The sequence below is a fragment of the Volvox carteri genome (genome assembly GCF_000143455.1).
Source record: "Volvox carteri f. nagariensis unplaced genomic scaffold VOLCAscaffold_9, whole genome shotgun sequence".
Taxonomy (NCBI): Eukaryota; Viridiplantae; Chlorophyta; class Chlorophyceae; order Chlamydomonadales; family Volvocaceae; genus Volvox; species Volvox carteri.
Window position 1 is genome coordinate 957,569 of NW_003307552.1, and position 13,233 is coordinate 970,801.

Sequence of the window (13,233 nt, forward strand, 5' to 3'; positions counted from 1 at the left end):
GACAATCATGTGACCTCGGAACGTTAAATGCGTGCGCGGGTGGGGTTGCTCCCGAGCGCTCCACCCCTGCCTGAGCTGTGCGTGGCTGCGGCTCGTGTGTGAGGCAAGGGTGGTCACATACAGCACCCAGGGTACTATGGCCGGCACGGAAGTGCCACCCAATGGCGCCCATACCCTTGCGTCTTAAGTTGGCGCCGGTATCCGCATGTGCACTTCCTTCATCCCACGTTCAGCACAAGCGGGGAGACCCCAGCCCTTGAAAAACATGCGCGCCGGGGACCTGTGCCCTGCATTGGGACTCCCTGCCATTGGGTTTTGTGAACAGTGACATGGGGAAGGACGTAGATTGCTGTACATAGTACGAGCTGTTGCATCCTAAGGGAGAGTTGCAACCTCGTTGGACGGCGAAATCAGGTGGGGCGGTCCCGACTTCAAACGGTTGCGGGCCAAGGGCAGGCGGGGCTACTGGCCAGAGGGTGATGTAGATGGCGATGGATGCATGAACATCATTGTATTACGTCTGTAGATGCACGCTCGTCTCTGCGGCAGGCCAACATGCTGTGAATGACATGGCCCCCGGTGTATGGGGTCTTCTTGCTGCGGCGGCCATGCATGCGCTTTCAACTTGATACGTTCCATGAACTTGGACTTGCTGTTTTCGTAGCGATAGTACGAACGAAGCGAACTTGGCGACAGCCCGCCAACGGCACATTACGTCACCTGAACACTCTTTACTACAGTCGCTGCTACCGTCATAAACCTCAGTTTAGCATATGACGAATGGGGGAAAAGGTGTCTAGTTCACGTACTTTCCCTAATGAACGTAAGGTTATCACAACATCACTAAGCCCCATTCTTTTCGTCCCCAAGCATCTCCCTCGGTTACCCCTTTGCAAGAATCCTTAGAAAAACACAGCGAGTATCCGTGTCCGCGAAATGCTATCTGCCACACTTCAGTGCTGTCTCTGCCATTAAGATAAGGGCCTGTGCTGTATTAATCTTGGGCCATCTACAGCGCCTAACCAAGCAAGTTGAGCAGTTCCGTGCCCTAATGTATGTGCATGTTTCGCAATAAGTGAAAAAGCAGCCATGCCTACTATATTCGCGGTTGCGTCTTAAGTTTCACACTGTGGGCAAACTGGGGCACGTATACCGTCCGTACTTCGTGTTACACCAGCGATGGGAAACAAGGACAGAAAACAACCACTGCAGCAGCGCCAGCACTTGTAAGCAGACTGCGACGGTTTTAGACCTTGAAGCCGCGGCTCTTCCGGCGGCCGCGGGCCTTCTCGAACTTGCGGCCCTTCGCGCGCACGTACGGCTTCGTGGTGGAGCCCGGCACACCTGCAACGCGCCGGTGACGACGTGGCGGCGGAGCAAGACCCAGTTAATATGCAGTAATAAAGCTGGTTTTAGGTGTTAACCGCACGACCCGAAAATGCATCATGCGTTGCATCAAGCACGATGCAGCGCGACACCCGCCCAAGCAGACGAAACCTGCCAAAACTCATGCACTTCTTAGCAAACCCCTTTTGCCCAATAATGCTAATGAGCTGCGAAGCTAAGGGCGAAGGACTGCGCCACTACGGCAAGTTAGGCGCCCAGCCACATAGGTAGGTAGATGTAGACGAAATATCTTAGATGCATCTCAGCACTCGACTTAATGCAATGTGGGGTGGGATTTCGGTCAATGTAACATCAGTCATTTATATTGGTGCGTGCTTGGCAGTACGAGAGCCGTTGCGGACAACCGCAGCAGAGGCACTTATATACGGCCCAAACCCATCCGTTATGACTGCAAAAGTCAACATGGACTGGATCCCCGCCATACTCCGGCATGCCAGCAAGATTAGTCGGCATAGAATGGTCACAACAGGACTAGAATCCGAAAAGCCAGCTGTTTCGCATTTTCTGCTCCTACACCGCATGCCCCGGCACGAACGTTATCGCCCGATTTCCACAATCGAATGCTGGACATGCTTAAATAAAAATCGGGCATTATACCAAACTTAGTGCCCACTTCTTCTTCCCCAATGCACGTGTCCTCCCTGCCGATGCCAATTAGGCCAAGTGCGAGACTCTAGCATGCTTTGCCAATGGCTGGTTTGCCATGTTTCCATGCAGCCCCGAAACCTTTGATTCCCATCAAGAAGCCCAGCACGACCACAGGTGATTGCCCCACTCACCTGGAGCAGGCCCGAAGTGCTTGACGGCCTCACGGTGGCTCTTGGGACCGCGCAACAGGACGCAGTCCTTGCCTGTCGGGCGCTCCAGCGCCAGCTGATCGAACGTCAGGCACTCACCACCGGCCTGTGAGGAATGGACAGAAACAGGAACACGGCGAGCCCTGAAGAACCCATACGATGCATACACTAGCAGTATCCTGGTCCGTAAATGACAGCCACTGCTCAAACTCCCGTTAAAGCCGGTCCCATTATCAATGCTGCAGCTGATATTCCATGCCGCACAGCTCGCTTGCTGCCTCGCGTGCAGCACGCAGTCAGCTGCAATCCCACGGTGCTGGTCAGCACAACATGGTCCCAATCCATAAGACTAATGGCTTGCATCCCAAGAGCAGGGGGGCTGATCTGTGAAGAAGAAATCTCCGGTCCAAACTTCCAGCAGCACTGTCAGGGTACATTACAGATAGTCGGGTTAAAACTTCGCGCCACCATATGGAGCGGTCAGCTCCTAGGCAGACAATTGCGAGTGTGAACTTGCTGAAGGTAATGCCTGCATCCAAAGACCTCCAGCAACTAAAGAAAACCTTAAGACAACAGTCCACCGCTCCCGAGCAGCTGACATTCGCGAGGTTCGATGATGTTGAATGTTATACGTTCATTTGGCAAGGTCCCTGACGAAAGTCGCTGACATCTAGGAGCTGCTGCTGAAGCCCAGCCGCCGCCTGCCGCCGAGAGCTTCTGCTACCCAAAAAGAAACAACTGCTGCTGCCATCACTGCCTGAGAATGGACATTTTAATGGCAAAAAATAGTTATAAGGCTTTGGGGACTTCTAACCTTGGTAATCCGGGCGCGGGCGGTCTCCGTGAAGCGCAGCGCAACCACACGGAGCTTCGGCACCTCGTAGAGGCGCACGTCGTCAGTGACGGTGGCCACGATCACAGCAACCTTGTTCTCCTGCGCGAGCGCAAGCCCTGCCCTCAATGCTAGGCCGCCAAGCAAGCTTTTCCCTAGTGCTTTGTCCACAATATTTTTTAAGCTTTCGTGATTAATCATATTGAACGTAGAAGCTCACATAGACGCACCTTGCCCTTCATGAAAGTGGCGAGCTTGGAGAGAGACAGGGGCGGCCTGTTCGTCTTTGACATAAACAAGCGCTTGAGGATGACCTTGTTGAACTTGCTATCTGTCCGCCTCACAAGAAAGCGGTACAGCTACATTGCAAAATGCCGGCTGTGAGAAGAGGTTGCAACACGACTAACATCGGCTGACTTGTTACTATTTTACCTTCACGAGCAGGGCCAGGTAAACATTCTGGCTCTTCGGGGCGGTGCGATGCACCTTCTTGCTGCGGCCACCCGCCTTGAGGTCGATACCCTGGAAACAAAAAAGACGTAAGCTAAGCTACGCGCGTTTTGCCAAAGAATGTGCGCACTAAACTAACCATGGCTGCGCCCTTTTTCCTCACGGACGAAGGGTGAAAGAGGAAGGCATTAGCTGCAGGCAAGCTGCAAAAAGAAGCGCCGCCCTGTACGGCAGCTTCTCGTACAAATAGTCCAGCCTCCCACTTTGCCTTCTTTATCTTAACATATCAATTATGTACGGTTCACCTCCATTAGGCGAAGGCTGTGTAATACAGCGCTCTAACTTGCTGTGAGCGGGAAACCGTTAGCAACTACCTCTACTGCCGTGTTTGCTTAAGTAGATGAAGCTCCTTACCCACAATATGCTTTCTTGCCATATTAAGGGAGTAAGGAGCGGTTATCCTTTCCTCATCGAGGTCGTGAAGGTGTCGGAGCACGAAGCCGACTTTGACACAGGTGCAGTCCGGAACTTAGCTGTACGGATTCAAACGCCTCTCGGCGAGGAGTAGTAGCTAGCTCTCCTCAGCGGGCCAAAAATGCCGTGTGGCAGCAGCAGCGGCAGCAGCAGCAGTAGCACGCCACTTACCGCGGCCCCTTGCCTCGCGCCTGCCTCCCGGTCCACCTTACAACTGACCCGATGGAGAAGCGCATCCCTTGTAACATATCCCGCTCCGAGCTTTGCCGTCTGCGTACATGCTCTCGCGGAAGCTGCTCCCAACCGCCAACTGAGGCTCCGCCAACTCTCCACCCTACCCGCACCCCGCCCGCTCTTAAGCGCAGACTTCTTGAAGCACATTTTCCCCCGAATCAACTGGCCCGCCTTCTTACAAGGAGCTGAAGCGGTAAGCGGAGAGCCACAAGGGAAGGGCGCCTGCTTTCCCCAAAGCCTGTCCCCAAGGGGACACTGTTCGGCCCTCAGCTTGGCGAACTGTCCATATTCTCAGTGGTCCCTTTCCACCAACGCTTGTGACACGTATACCCGTCTGTGGCACTCGTGCGCATTAAATCACTGCTGCACAAAAATGAGCTGCATGCAGTAGTCGTAGGCGTGTAAAGTCTGTGCTGGTTGGGGCGCATAAAGTCCGGCGAAATGCCTTCTTTCGTTTCGCTTCACTGGTGTCTTGGGTGCCATCGCTGTCCGGCCACAGCCTTCCTGTCCGGCCCCCGCCCGGCTCGCATGGGGAACCCCGGTGGGACAGTACCCTTCGATGGACTGCGCACCACATCGTAGCGCCTCTCCCATTCCTTACCTCCTCTGCTCTCCTCCCCACTGCCTGGCTTGGCTCACATTTGTCGCAATCCGATCCCGGTTCGAATGGCCGTTTCTCGACCCAGATGGGCTGCAGGGAGGGCCTCCCAGAGGCGCCCAATGAGTCCGCCTTGGAGGACGAGCAATTCCAAAAGGCCTTCCACCACGCGCTGCTCGAGGTGCGGGGAAGGGAGTGCTGGCGATGGGGGGATGATACACTGCGGGCCATGCGTTGCGCGAGTTCTGTGGAGTGAAGCAGCGGCAAGGGTTGCGTAGCAGGGTGGTTTATATTGGGAAACCGTGTCGGGTTCTGGACGGACCTGGGTAGAGGTTTGTTTGCAGCTGTACAGGGGTACGTGCTCCGTAGCTGCTATAAGGTCCCGCAATCCAAAACTGAATGGTTGGACACGGGTTAAGGGGGTCATGGCGAGTACGATAGGGATTTGTTCCGAGTGTGTTTGACTCGGGAAGGCGGTTGTTGGGCCAATTAGCCGCTACTGTGCACAGGATGCAAATTTCATGCAGCATCTCGAAGGCTATATAAACAAAGCGCATTAAACCAAGGGTTTCTATATATTTGTTGTGAGTGATCTGTGGCGCGCTATGCGTGTTTCGGCAGGAGTTGCCGTAAGAGCTGCGCAACCATAGGTTTAGGCGTTGGGAGTGGCCTGGGCGGGCACTTGGCGAGTTCTTAATCATCGTCAGTACTGGCTCCACTGAAACTCGCCGCGCTAGTGCCACCCCCGTTCTGGTACACGACAGCCCCCGTGCTTCGATGCACACGTCTCCTCCAGGGAAGCAGTACATCAACTCTGCAGGTAGTACCCCTCCGGGGCAGGTACCAGCAACTCGTGTAACGGGTAGTCACTCTCCGTCTCGTCTCTTTTGCGAACGATACGGCAAACGCTCTTAAACGCACACCTGCACCTGCATCAGACAGCCTGCCGCCACGTCACACAAACACGCACACACGCTTCACCTCAGCAACCCCGGTGTCCTACCACGACGTTCGGAGCTGTCCGCAATCCGGCGTTGGTGTCGGGGCAGTGGTCACACACGCAGTGGTGTTGCTGGGAACGGGCCGTGCAACATTCTTCCCCCTCTGGGCCCCCTGGTGGCTCCCCTGTGGCTACAGGTGACATTGGAGGAGGGTTCGTTGATCTGTCCGGAGACTGGCCGCAAGTTCCCCGTGTCCAAGGGGATACCCAACATGTTGCTGAACGAGGACGAGTGCTGAGCTGGAGCCCCCCAGACAGCGCCGTGACCAAACCCTCTTCCCTCGCGCGTTCCACTGTTTTGCGTTTCTTGGACTTGGACTTCGTATTTACCGTGCTGTCCTTGCGTGGTGAGGTATGCGGGTTGTGTTTGGAGGTGTTTGGGGAGTGTGTAGGACTGCATGGGTTTCAGCATAGACCCCAGAGCCCTGGCGCAGCGTTGTGTGATGGTAACGGGTAGCGTAGAAGATAAGCATGCATGAACTTGGACTGGGTCCTTTACTAACGGCTGCCGGTTCCCTCGTCTGAGTGTGTGTATTACAGCAACAGGGTCATAAACAATACAGAGATTGTCTAATATTGACAATCTGTTGGGGCGCAACGGGCCATGCAGTCGATCTGTGGGATTGGTGGATGGTAAAATAGCTCTTACATGGTCAGCTATGACGTTGATTGAGGAAGGGGATCCGGAGCTAAGGAGGTTGCAATCCAGAGTAGTGCCTGCGGACCCACGGAAGGGGGTCACACGGGCTGTGCTGTGGTATCGGAATGGGGAGAAGGCGGCGGGTGTGTGCATGTCTCATACACACAACGCAAGAAGCAAGGCCTGCTGCTGGGAGAGAGACGCTCCCGATCTCGGGAGGTCCGTCCCCGAGATGCAGAGGCTGTTGGACCTCGCACTTGCGACGGTGTTGTGATGTTTTGTGACATTTGAATACGGGTTTACGGATGTAGGCAGCAGCAGCAGCAACAAGAGCTTTTCTCTGCATAGCAGTTTGTCGCTCAATGCAACAAATTGATAGGAAAGGACAATGTGACAGTCAAAGGGTCATCACACAGACATACCGGGAGACGTAGACCCCCACAGCCCCATATAGTCATACATGTCCTTGACATCCTCGCAGCACAAATCGACCGCACCTTCCATTAGATTCAAACGAGACGAATCGCCAAATAGGTATTGCTAAACATAATGAAAGAAAAAATAATTTAGGGCCCTCAAGCTGCTTTCGCCTTAAGACCACAATCAGGTTCGCCTGCGGCTGTAGGATACATCCCGGCATATCCCGCCTTCCCATGCGGAGAGGGGCCATCTGACCCTGTCATGATTTGTCTTTCATCCCCGGGCCCTTGCGCCATCTGGTAACCACCACCAATGGCAATACCTCCACATCACTCACTCCACATCACATACACGCAACCCATATCGCGTGGATATACGCAGGAAGCAAAAAGCTTTGCTAGCCCGGGGTCTAGCCCACATCTTCCCTCCGGCATCAGCCCCTCACCGCCGTCCGCCCTTGCAAGCTTTGCTGTGTCCCCCTCGCCAGTCCGCCACCTGGCACTCCCGACAGCAGTACGACACCTCGCCGCAGCGGCCGCACCTGAGCCCCCGCAGCTCCGACTCGCTGTCGCCACTCAAGTTGACACAGCCGGTGTTTGCACAGCTGGGGGGAGGCCGCCACCACCGGGGGGAGCCCTCCGAAACCAATACCGGCGGCACAACCACCTCCGGCAGGGGGTCCTGGAGGAGCTGCTGGACTCCCGCAACCCAGCCCTCATTGCCGTCGTACCAGTAATGTAGCTGCATTGCCAGGGCCTGCATCGCAGCCGCCAGCGAGCCATGGTGATGTTTTCGCAACGTGCACACCAGGCTCTGCACAGTCCCGGGCCTCCAAGTGGAGAGGTTCATGCCTTGTGGGCCTCCTGTTGCCGGGCCAGCACAGCTGTCGCCACTGCAGCCGCTGCCATCACGGCCACTTCGCCCTGTCTTGGTTGCCCAGCAATCTCCCCGTGCGCCCCGACGACACACCGCATGGTGCCGCACTTCCTCCGGCCAGGCGAGTGTCACGGCGCAGAGGGCCTTGGCGGCCAGGACAGACACCTCATGGCAGGCAGCACTGTCCACCGCTCTACAGCTCTCCACCACGGTCATCAGAAGAGGAAACACCTTGACCGAGGAGCCGAGCAAGTCCACGGCCCTCACGTCGTTAAGCGGCAGTTTCCGCCCTCCGCTGCCGGCAGCACAATCAGGTGCAGGCACGGTAGAGTTAACGGCGCCGGTGCCGGCGGGACCGGCGACGGCCTCACAGCTGCCTCCCGAGGCCTTCACCTCCGCCTCCTCCGCGCCCTCCGCAGCTCGAGGGCCCTCTGCACTCTGCAATGTCTGCTGATGACGAGTTGGCCGCAAGCCGGTCTGCGTGCTGCTGCTGCTGCCGGGCCCCGGGGCCTCGCCAGCCGCCAGCAAGTCCACGGGTCCACGCTCCTCCGCAGAACGGGATGCCGCCGCAAGTAGTGGCAGCCAGTGAAATAGTGGCCGAAACACATGTGGAAGCAAGCTGAGCCTGCTGAGTGTGCAAGACCACAAAAGCGGGCCTCACCAAGTACTCCGACATATCCAGAAGCAGCGGCAGCCACAGCCCAGCGATGTACGGCAGCCTCTCGAACAGCTGCCCAAGGGTGGTTGGTTGCAGTGGCACCGGTGATGCGGCTTCACCCTTGTTACCGCCGCCAGCAGCTCCGCCGCAGTTGCCAACGTCATGTCCTTGTGCACCCGCCAGCACCTGCCGTACAGTTGGGATCGCCGTGGGAGCACCAGCAGCTCCCACCTTTGCTAGCATCCGCACCGCCTCCGTCAGGACGCCGCTGGCCGCGCGCAAGGCGAATCCCAGCTCCGCGCTGAGAGGGGAGGGGTCCTCCCGGGGAGTGACCTTGGGTAACAAAGACAGCGGCTTGCAGGTCAGGCGCAGCAGCTTCCCGATTGTCGTCGCCAGGGCCGCTGCCTGGCTGCTGTCACCGAATGCAAGGGCCCAGAGCAGCCCGGTGAAGTCCGCATCGTGCCCCAGGCCGCTCACCACTACGGCCTCCGAGCAATCTGGGTCGCGAGCTGTACGACGCAACAGGCGCTCTAGGCAGGGCAGGAAAACCGCTGCCAGAGCCGCCGCCATGTACGGCGGCAGCGATGGCGGCCCCGCCAGAGCCGTCAGCAGGGTCTCCTCCTCCAGCCCTGTGCAGGGGTACGGCAATGATGACATTGCGTTATATCTCTTTAGGACGACAAGTCCGGTTCCGTATGGCCCTAGGCTACCAGCAGTGGTTCCACACATATCGTCGTCATCATACCCATATATAAAGGAGCTGCACTTCGATAGTGAGGACGTGACAGCAGCAATCGACCCCGAACTTTATGGCGCCGGATAGTTAGGTGTGTGTGTGTGTGTGTGTGATGCTTGTGGTCGGGGTTGAAACCTAAAACCCCGTAAAACCTGCAAATCCCCCCAGTACCAGCTGTGCTGAGCTGGGGCCCCCTGCCCACCCCCTCGTGGTGGTGGGACCTAGAGCTACGCACCACTGCGGTCCGGGTGTCGACCGCATGTGTGCCCTAAGTTAGTAACAGCCCAAAATCCAGTCAGATTTTCGAGATAACTGAACCCTGCCGTAGCTCGGCCCTGCTGATGCCTAACGTTTGCGCAGTATGTCCGGAACGGAGCCAACCTGAACGTTGACTCTCTGACGCCGCAACAATTCGAATACAGAAGATCATTTAGAAGAATGCCGCCCTTACGCAATCCAGTTGCTTTAAATGCCGGTCCAAACCGAACAGAAATCAAACCGACCTTATCTCCTTCACACAAAGACACAAAGACTCCTCCCCTTTAGCCCATGCCCTCACCATCCCAGCCTGCTGTCCTGTCAAAGCCATCTATTAGCAGCCTGCCCATCAATTCCTTATCCTTGCGATCAAGTCTCAAAAGCAGCATGTCATATTGTACAATTTTGAACGTCAGCTGCCAACACTCCGCCACCTCCGCAGCCCAGCTCTGCGAACGCGCGCGGGGTCTCAGTAGCGGGTGAGCGAGAAGATCGCTCTGAAGGCCAGCTATACGGCATCATCGGGAGGTAACGTTGCGGCGGTGGCAAGTGCGCCGCTGCCCCCGCCGCCAGCATTTGCTGCGGCCATCTCCGGTTAGCCCCGGAGCCACTGCCGCTTCCCCCCCCACCGGCTCCGGCTTTCCCGTAGATGCCAGTGCACAGCGGCAGGCCCGGAGCAGTAGCGCCACACTCGCATGACGACCCGGGGGAGCTGGTGGCAGTGAATTTGACCCAATGTGGGTACAGGGAGGGTAACATGGCCAGAATCGATTGCCTCATTAGTGTCGGTGAGACAATAGCCACAGTGTGAATGCGGTGGAGGAGATGTTGCGGAAAGCCGTACGATGGGCAACCGTCAGCATTACACAACATTGAAATGCCGTACAACTGAACTGCCGTACGTGCACACCTGCCAGCCAGCACTCTTCGTAGCTGGTCCAGCTCTGCCGCCGTCGATATTGAAGTCAGGAGATCAGCAACGCCACTGTACAACGACATGAGCTTGAGACCAAGCCCCGCCGACCACAGCTTCTCCTCATCCGTGCCGGTCAACGGGTTGGACCACCGATCCTGGTCTGCACCACCGCCGTGGGGCAATGGCATTGCCAGCGCTGCCATCAGCAGTGACCGCGCCAGGTGCTCAAGAATGCTGCTGTCGTGCAGTGCCACCGCCAGTTCATTCACGAACGGCCCCCCATTACTGCCACCACAGGCCCCACCGGCCCGCGGGTCGGTGTTGGAGCCGATGTCATCAAGCCCACCAAGCCCAAGGCTGGAAATAAAGTTAGTCTTGCGTAAGAATCGTGGGTACTGAGAGAGAGCATAACACATGTGAAACGCTGTGTCCCACAGAATTCTGAATCCTCGGCCCAGCGCTTCCTTGCGTGAGCGCACGGTCGCCGCAGCGGATATCTCCCGGATAAAGCCTTGCAGTGCCTCGGCAAGCTGGCGGCTGCTGGCCTGCAGGGTCTGCATCCACAGGAGCTTCAGAAGGTAGTCCTCGATGAGAAGGCGATCCCGGATTTCCATATGCGGCGCGGAGTCGAAAATGCGGTTAAGCAATTCGGTGACAGCATCGCATACTTTCCGCATGGCGTGCAGCTCCTTTGCCCTCTGATAATCGCCGCATGTGACGAAAGTCTCTCCAGGCACACGCACCAGGACCGCGGTGGTGCGCAGCTGCGTGCAAGACGCTCAATGCCTCGCAGTCGGTACAGGTGGCCAAGAAGTCGTCGAAAGTGTCAATTTGCCGCTCGAGGTCGGCTACCGCGATGCTGCAAGGGCGTGTACGCAGGTGCAGCTCCCCTGTTCCCACGACATCGACCGGCTGGTTGTTGCCCCACTCGATCAGCCGTGGCGCGCTGGCGGGGACGTAGTTGTGCAGCAGGGAGCGGTCACCCGTGAGGTGGTACGGTGAGCCTGAGTCGAGGATGGCTCGTGAGCTGCTGCCACTGCCGTCGATGATCAGCACTGTGGCACGGCTCTGGCGTGAGCTGCTTCCGCTGCTGACCGAGCCGCTGCCACAGTTGCCGCCTGCGGTGTCGCCGCCGTTGCGGTGGCCGTTGCCGCCTCGAGCACTGCCGCATTCGCGTGCTCCGTCGCCCCCGCTGTTACCACCATTGCCGCTGCCAGTGCCCCTGCCGCCGCCGTCACGGCGGCGGTTGCAGCTGCCTCCACTGATGTTGCCGGCGGCGTGCGGCTGCTCGAATGCGTTGCTGCGGTGAAGGCCGACGGACTCGTCCGCCTGCTTAACGGGACACTCGCGAACGTAGTGACCAGGCTGTCCGCAGTAGCGGCAGGTGTCGCCGGGCCCCGCGGCGCCGGCGGCGCCGGCGGCGCTGCCGACTCCACGGGCGGTGCGGCCAGGGCCGACAGCTCCCACCAGGCCGGTCTTGCTTGCTTGGGCCTTGAGGTTGTTTTCCTTCTCCCGCGGCATGAGCACGAGCTGTGGGGTCGTCAAGTTGGGCTGATACATCGCGAACTCGACGGTGATCGCGTACTGTGGCGGCAGGCCGTGGAGAATGGCGCGGCGCATCGCACTCTCGTCCCACTCACCGCCGGCCGCAAATATATCGCTACGGGGCTGCTCCGCCCGCTGAATGAAGTCAGCGGTCGTCTCCCCATCGCGCATGCTCAGCTGCTTCTGCGGCTCCAACAGGCTCAGCCGGGCCTGGGATGCAGAACGGAACTGTTGCTATAAGAGCTGCATGGCGGCGAGACTGGCAATTCCTGAGCAACTGCTTGACGGGCAGTTCACAGGACAGACGCAGGTAGCCGAGCGCCTCCGAGTGCTTCCTCCTCCAGGGCGTCTTGGGCGTTGCGACCCGGAGGCGACGGGTTGTTGATGTAGCTCTTCAATTTGGACGTTGCAAGGAAATCGCCTAAGTCGCCGAGCCACTGGGAGTAGTTTGACCCGTCCGAGAGGAGGGCGGTCTTACATCCCTTCCCCATGATGGTTGCATAGCGAGCGTGACTGCTCAAGCCGCGTTCCCCGCCACCTTTTTGGCAGCTAGTTGATGGTATGGTACATCGTTGGTGCGGCGTACGACGGCGCCTGATGCGATCTCTGTTTGTGGAAGGGCCCCCTGCGTGCTGGCAAGCGTGTTGCTCTCTCATGAGACTGCGTGAGCTTAACGAACTGAGTATGCGACCAACACATACAATATCGCAGGCCAATTGTAATTTCATGCGTTTAATCAAAGGCAAATCGTGTGTGTTTGGTGTGTGTTAGCTTAGGCCGCATTAGCTTGACGCAATGAGCCTCCATACGCATGAAACGCAGCGTGTGTTTGCATGCGAATAGCCTTGCGGACTGTGTGCGTTTGATGTGCGATTGGACGCGTATTGCTTTACGCATTGCCTCCCCACACGCATGAATCGCAGTACGTAATCGCATGCATATCGCCTTGCCACACATCCGCGTATTACAGTTTTGCTAAATAATAAAGGTTTACGTAAGTTGGGACGATGTCTTCCCCTTCGGGGACAACAACTACAACATAACAACCGAAGGCCTGCTGTATAAAAAGCAGGTCTTTGGCCACGCTGTCCCCTTTGGTTTGGATATGCTTCGCGTTATTTTGCGTTTCCACATACGCACAGACGAATTGTTCAAGCCGACCAAAACGACGCAAATTTATTCCCATATGAACCTTTCAAAACTGAAAATCATGAAATTTTGAAAAATGCAGCCAGAAGGGCCAATTTCTGCTTTTCCATAGCCGTTGTGCGTTAGCTTTTTGCGTTACAAAAGCATGCTCATTCGCACCTAACGCTAAGATTCGCACCGTTACGCGAACTAACGCGGAGTGAACGCGATCACCCGTCGTCATGATGTGAGCAGCTACGTCGC

At 57.2% G+C, this 13,233-nt stretch overlaps 2 protein-coding genes across 2 annotated transcripts; one reads left to right on the top strand and one right to left on the bottom strand.

The window, feature by feature from the left end:
- Nucleotides 1–1,151: 1,151 nt before the first annotated feature.
- Nucleotides 1,152–3,659, bottom strand: rpl18 (component of cytosolic 80S ribosome and 60S large subunit). Its single transcript, XM_002948279.1, has 6 exons — nucleotides 3,626–3,659; nucleotides 3,469–3,558; nucleotides 3,267–3,395; nucleotides 3,019–3,138; nucleotides 2,187–2,310; nucleotides 1,152–1,344 (listed from the first exon to the last, which is right to left on the bottom strand). The coding sequence occupies exons 1-6, from the start codon at nucleotides 3,626–3,628 to the stop codon at nucleotides 1,247–1,249; spliced, it is 564 nt and encodes a 187-aa protein (XP_002948325.1). The 5' UTR covers nucleotides 3,629–3,659; the 3' UTR covers nucleotides 1,152–1,246.
- Nucleotides 3,660–3,812: 153 nt separating this feature from the next.
- On the top strand, nucleotides 3,813–6,756 carry VOLCADRAFT_73677 (uncharacterized protein). The gene is made up of 4 exons (XM_002948140.1): nucleotides 3,813–4,001; nucleotides 4,326–4,387; nucleotides 4,881–4,973; nucleotides 5,930–6,756. The coding sequence occupies exons 1-4, from the start codon at nucleotides 3,887–3,889 to the stop codon at nucleotides 6,029–6,031; spliced, it is 372 nt and encodes a 123-aa protein (XP_002948186.1). The 5' UTR covers nucleotides 3,813–3,886; the 3' UTR covers nucleotides 6,032–6,756.
- The last annotated feature ends 6,477 nt before the right edge of the window (nucleotides 6,757–13,233 follow it).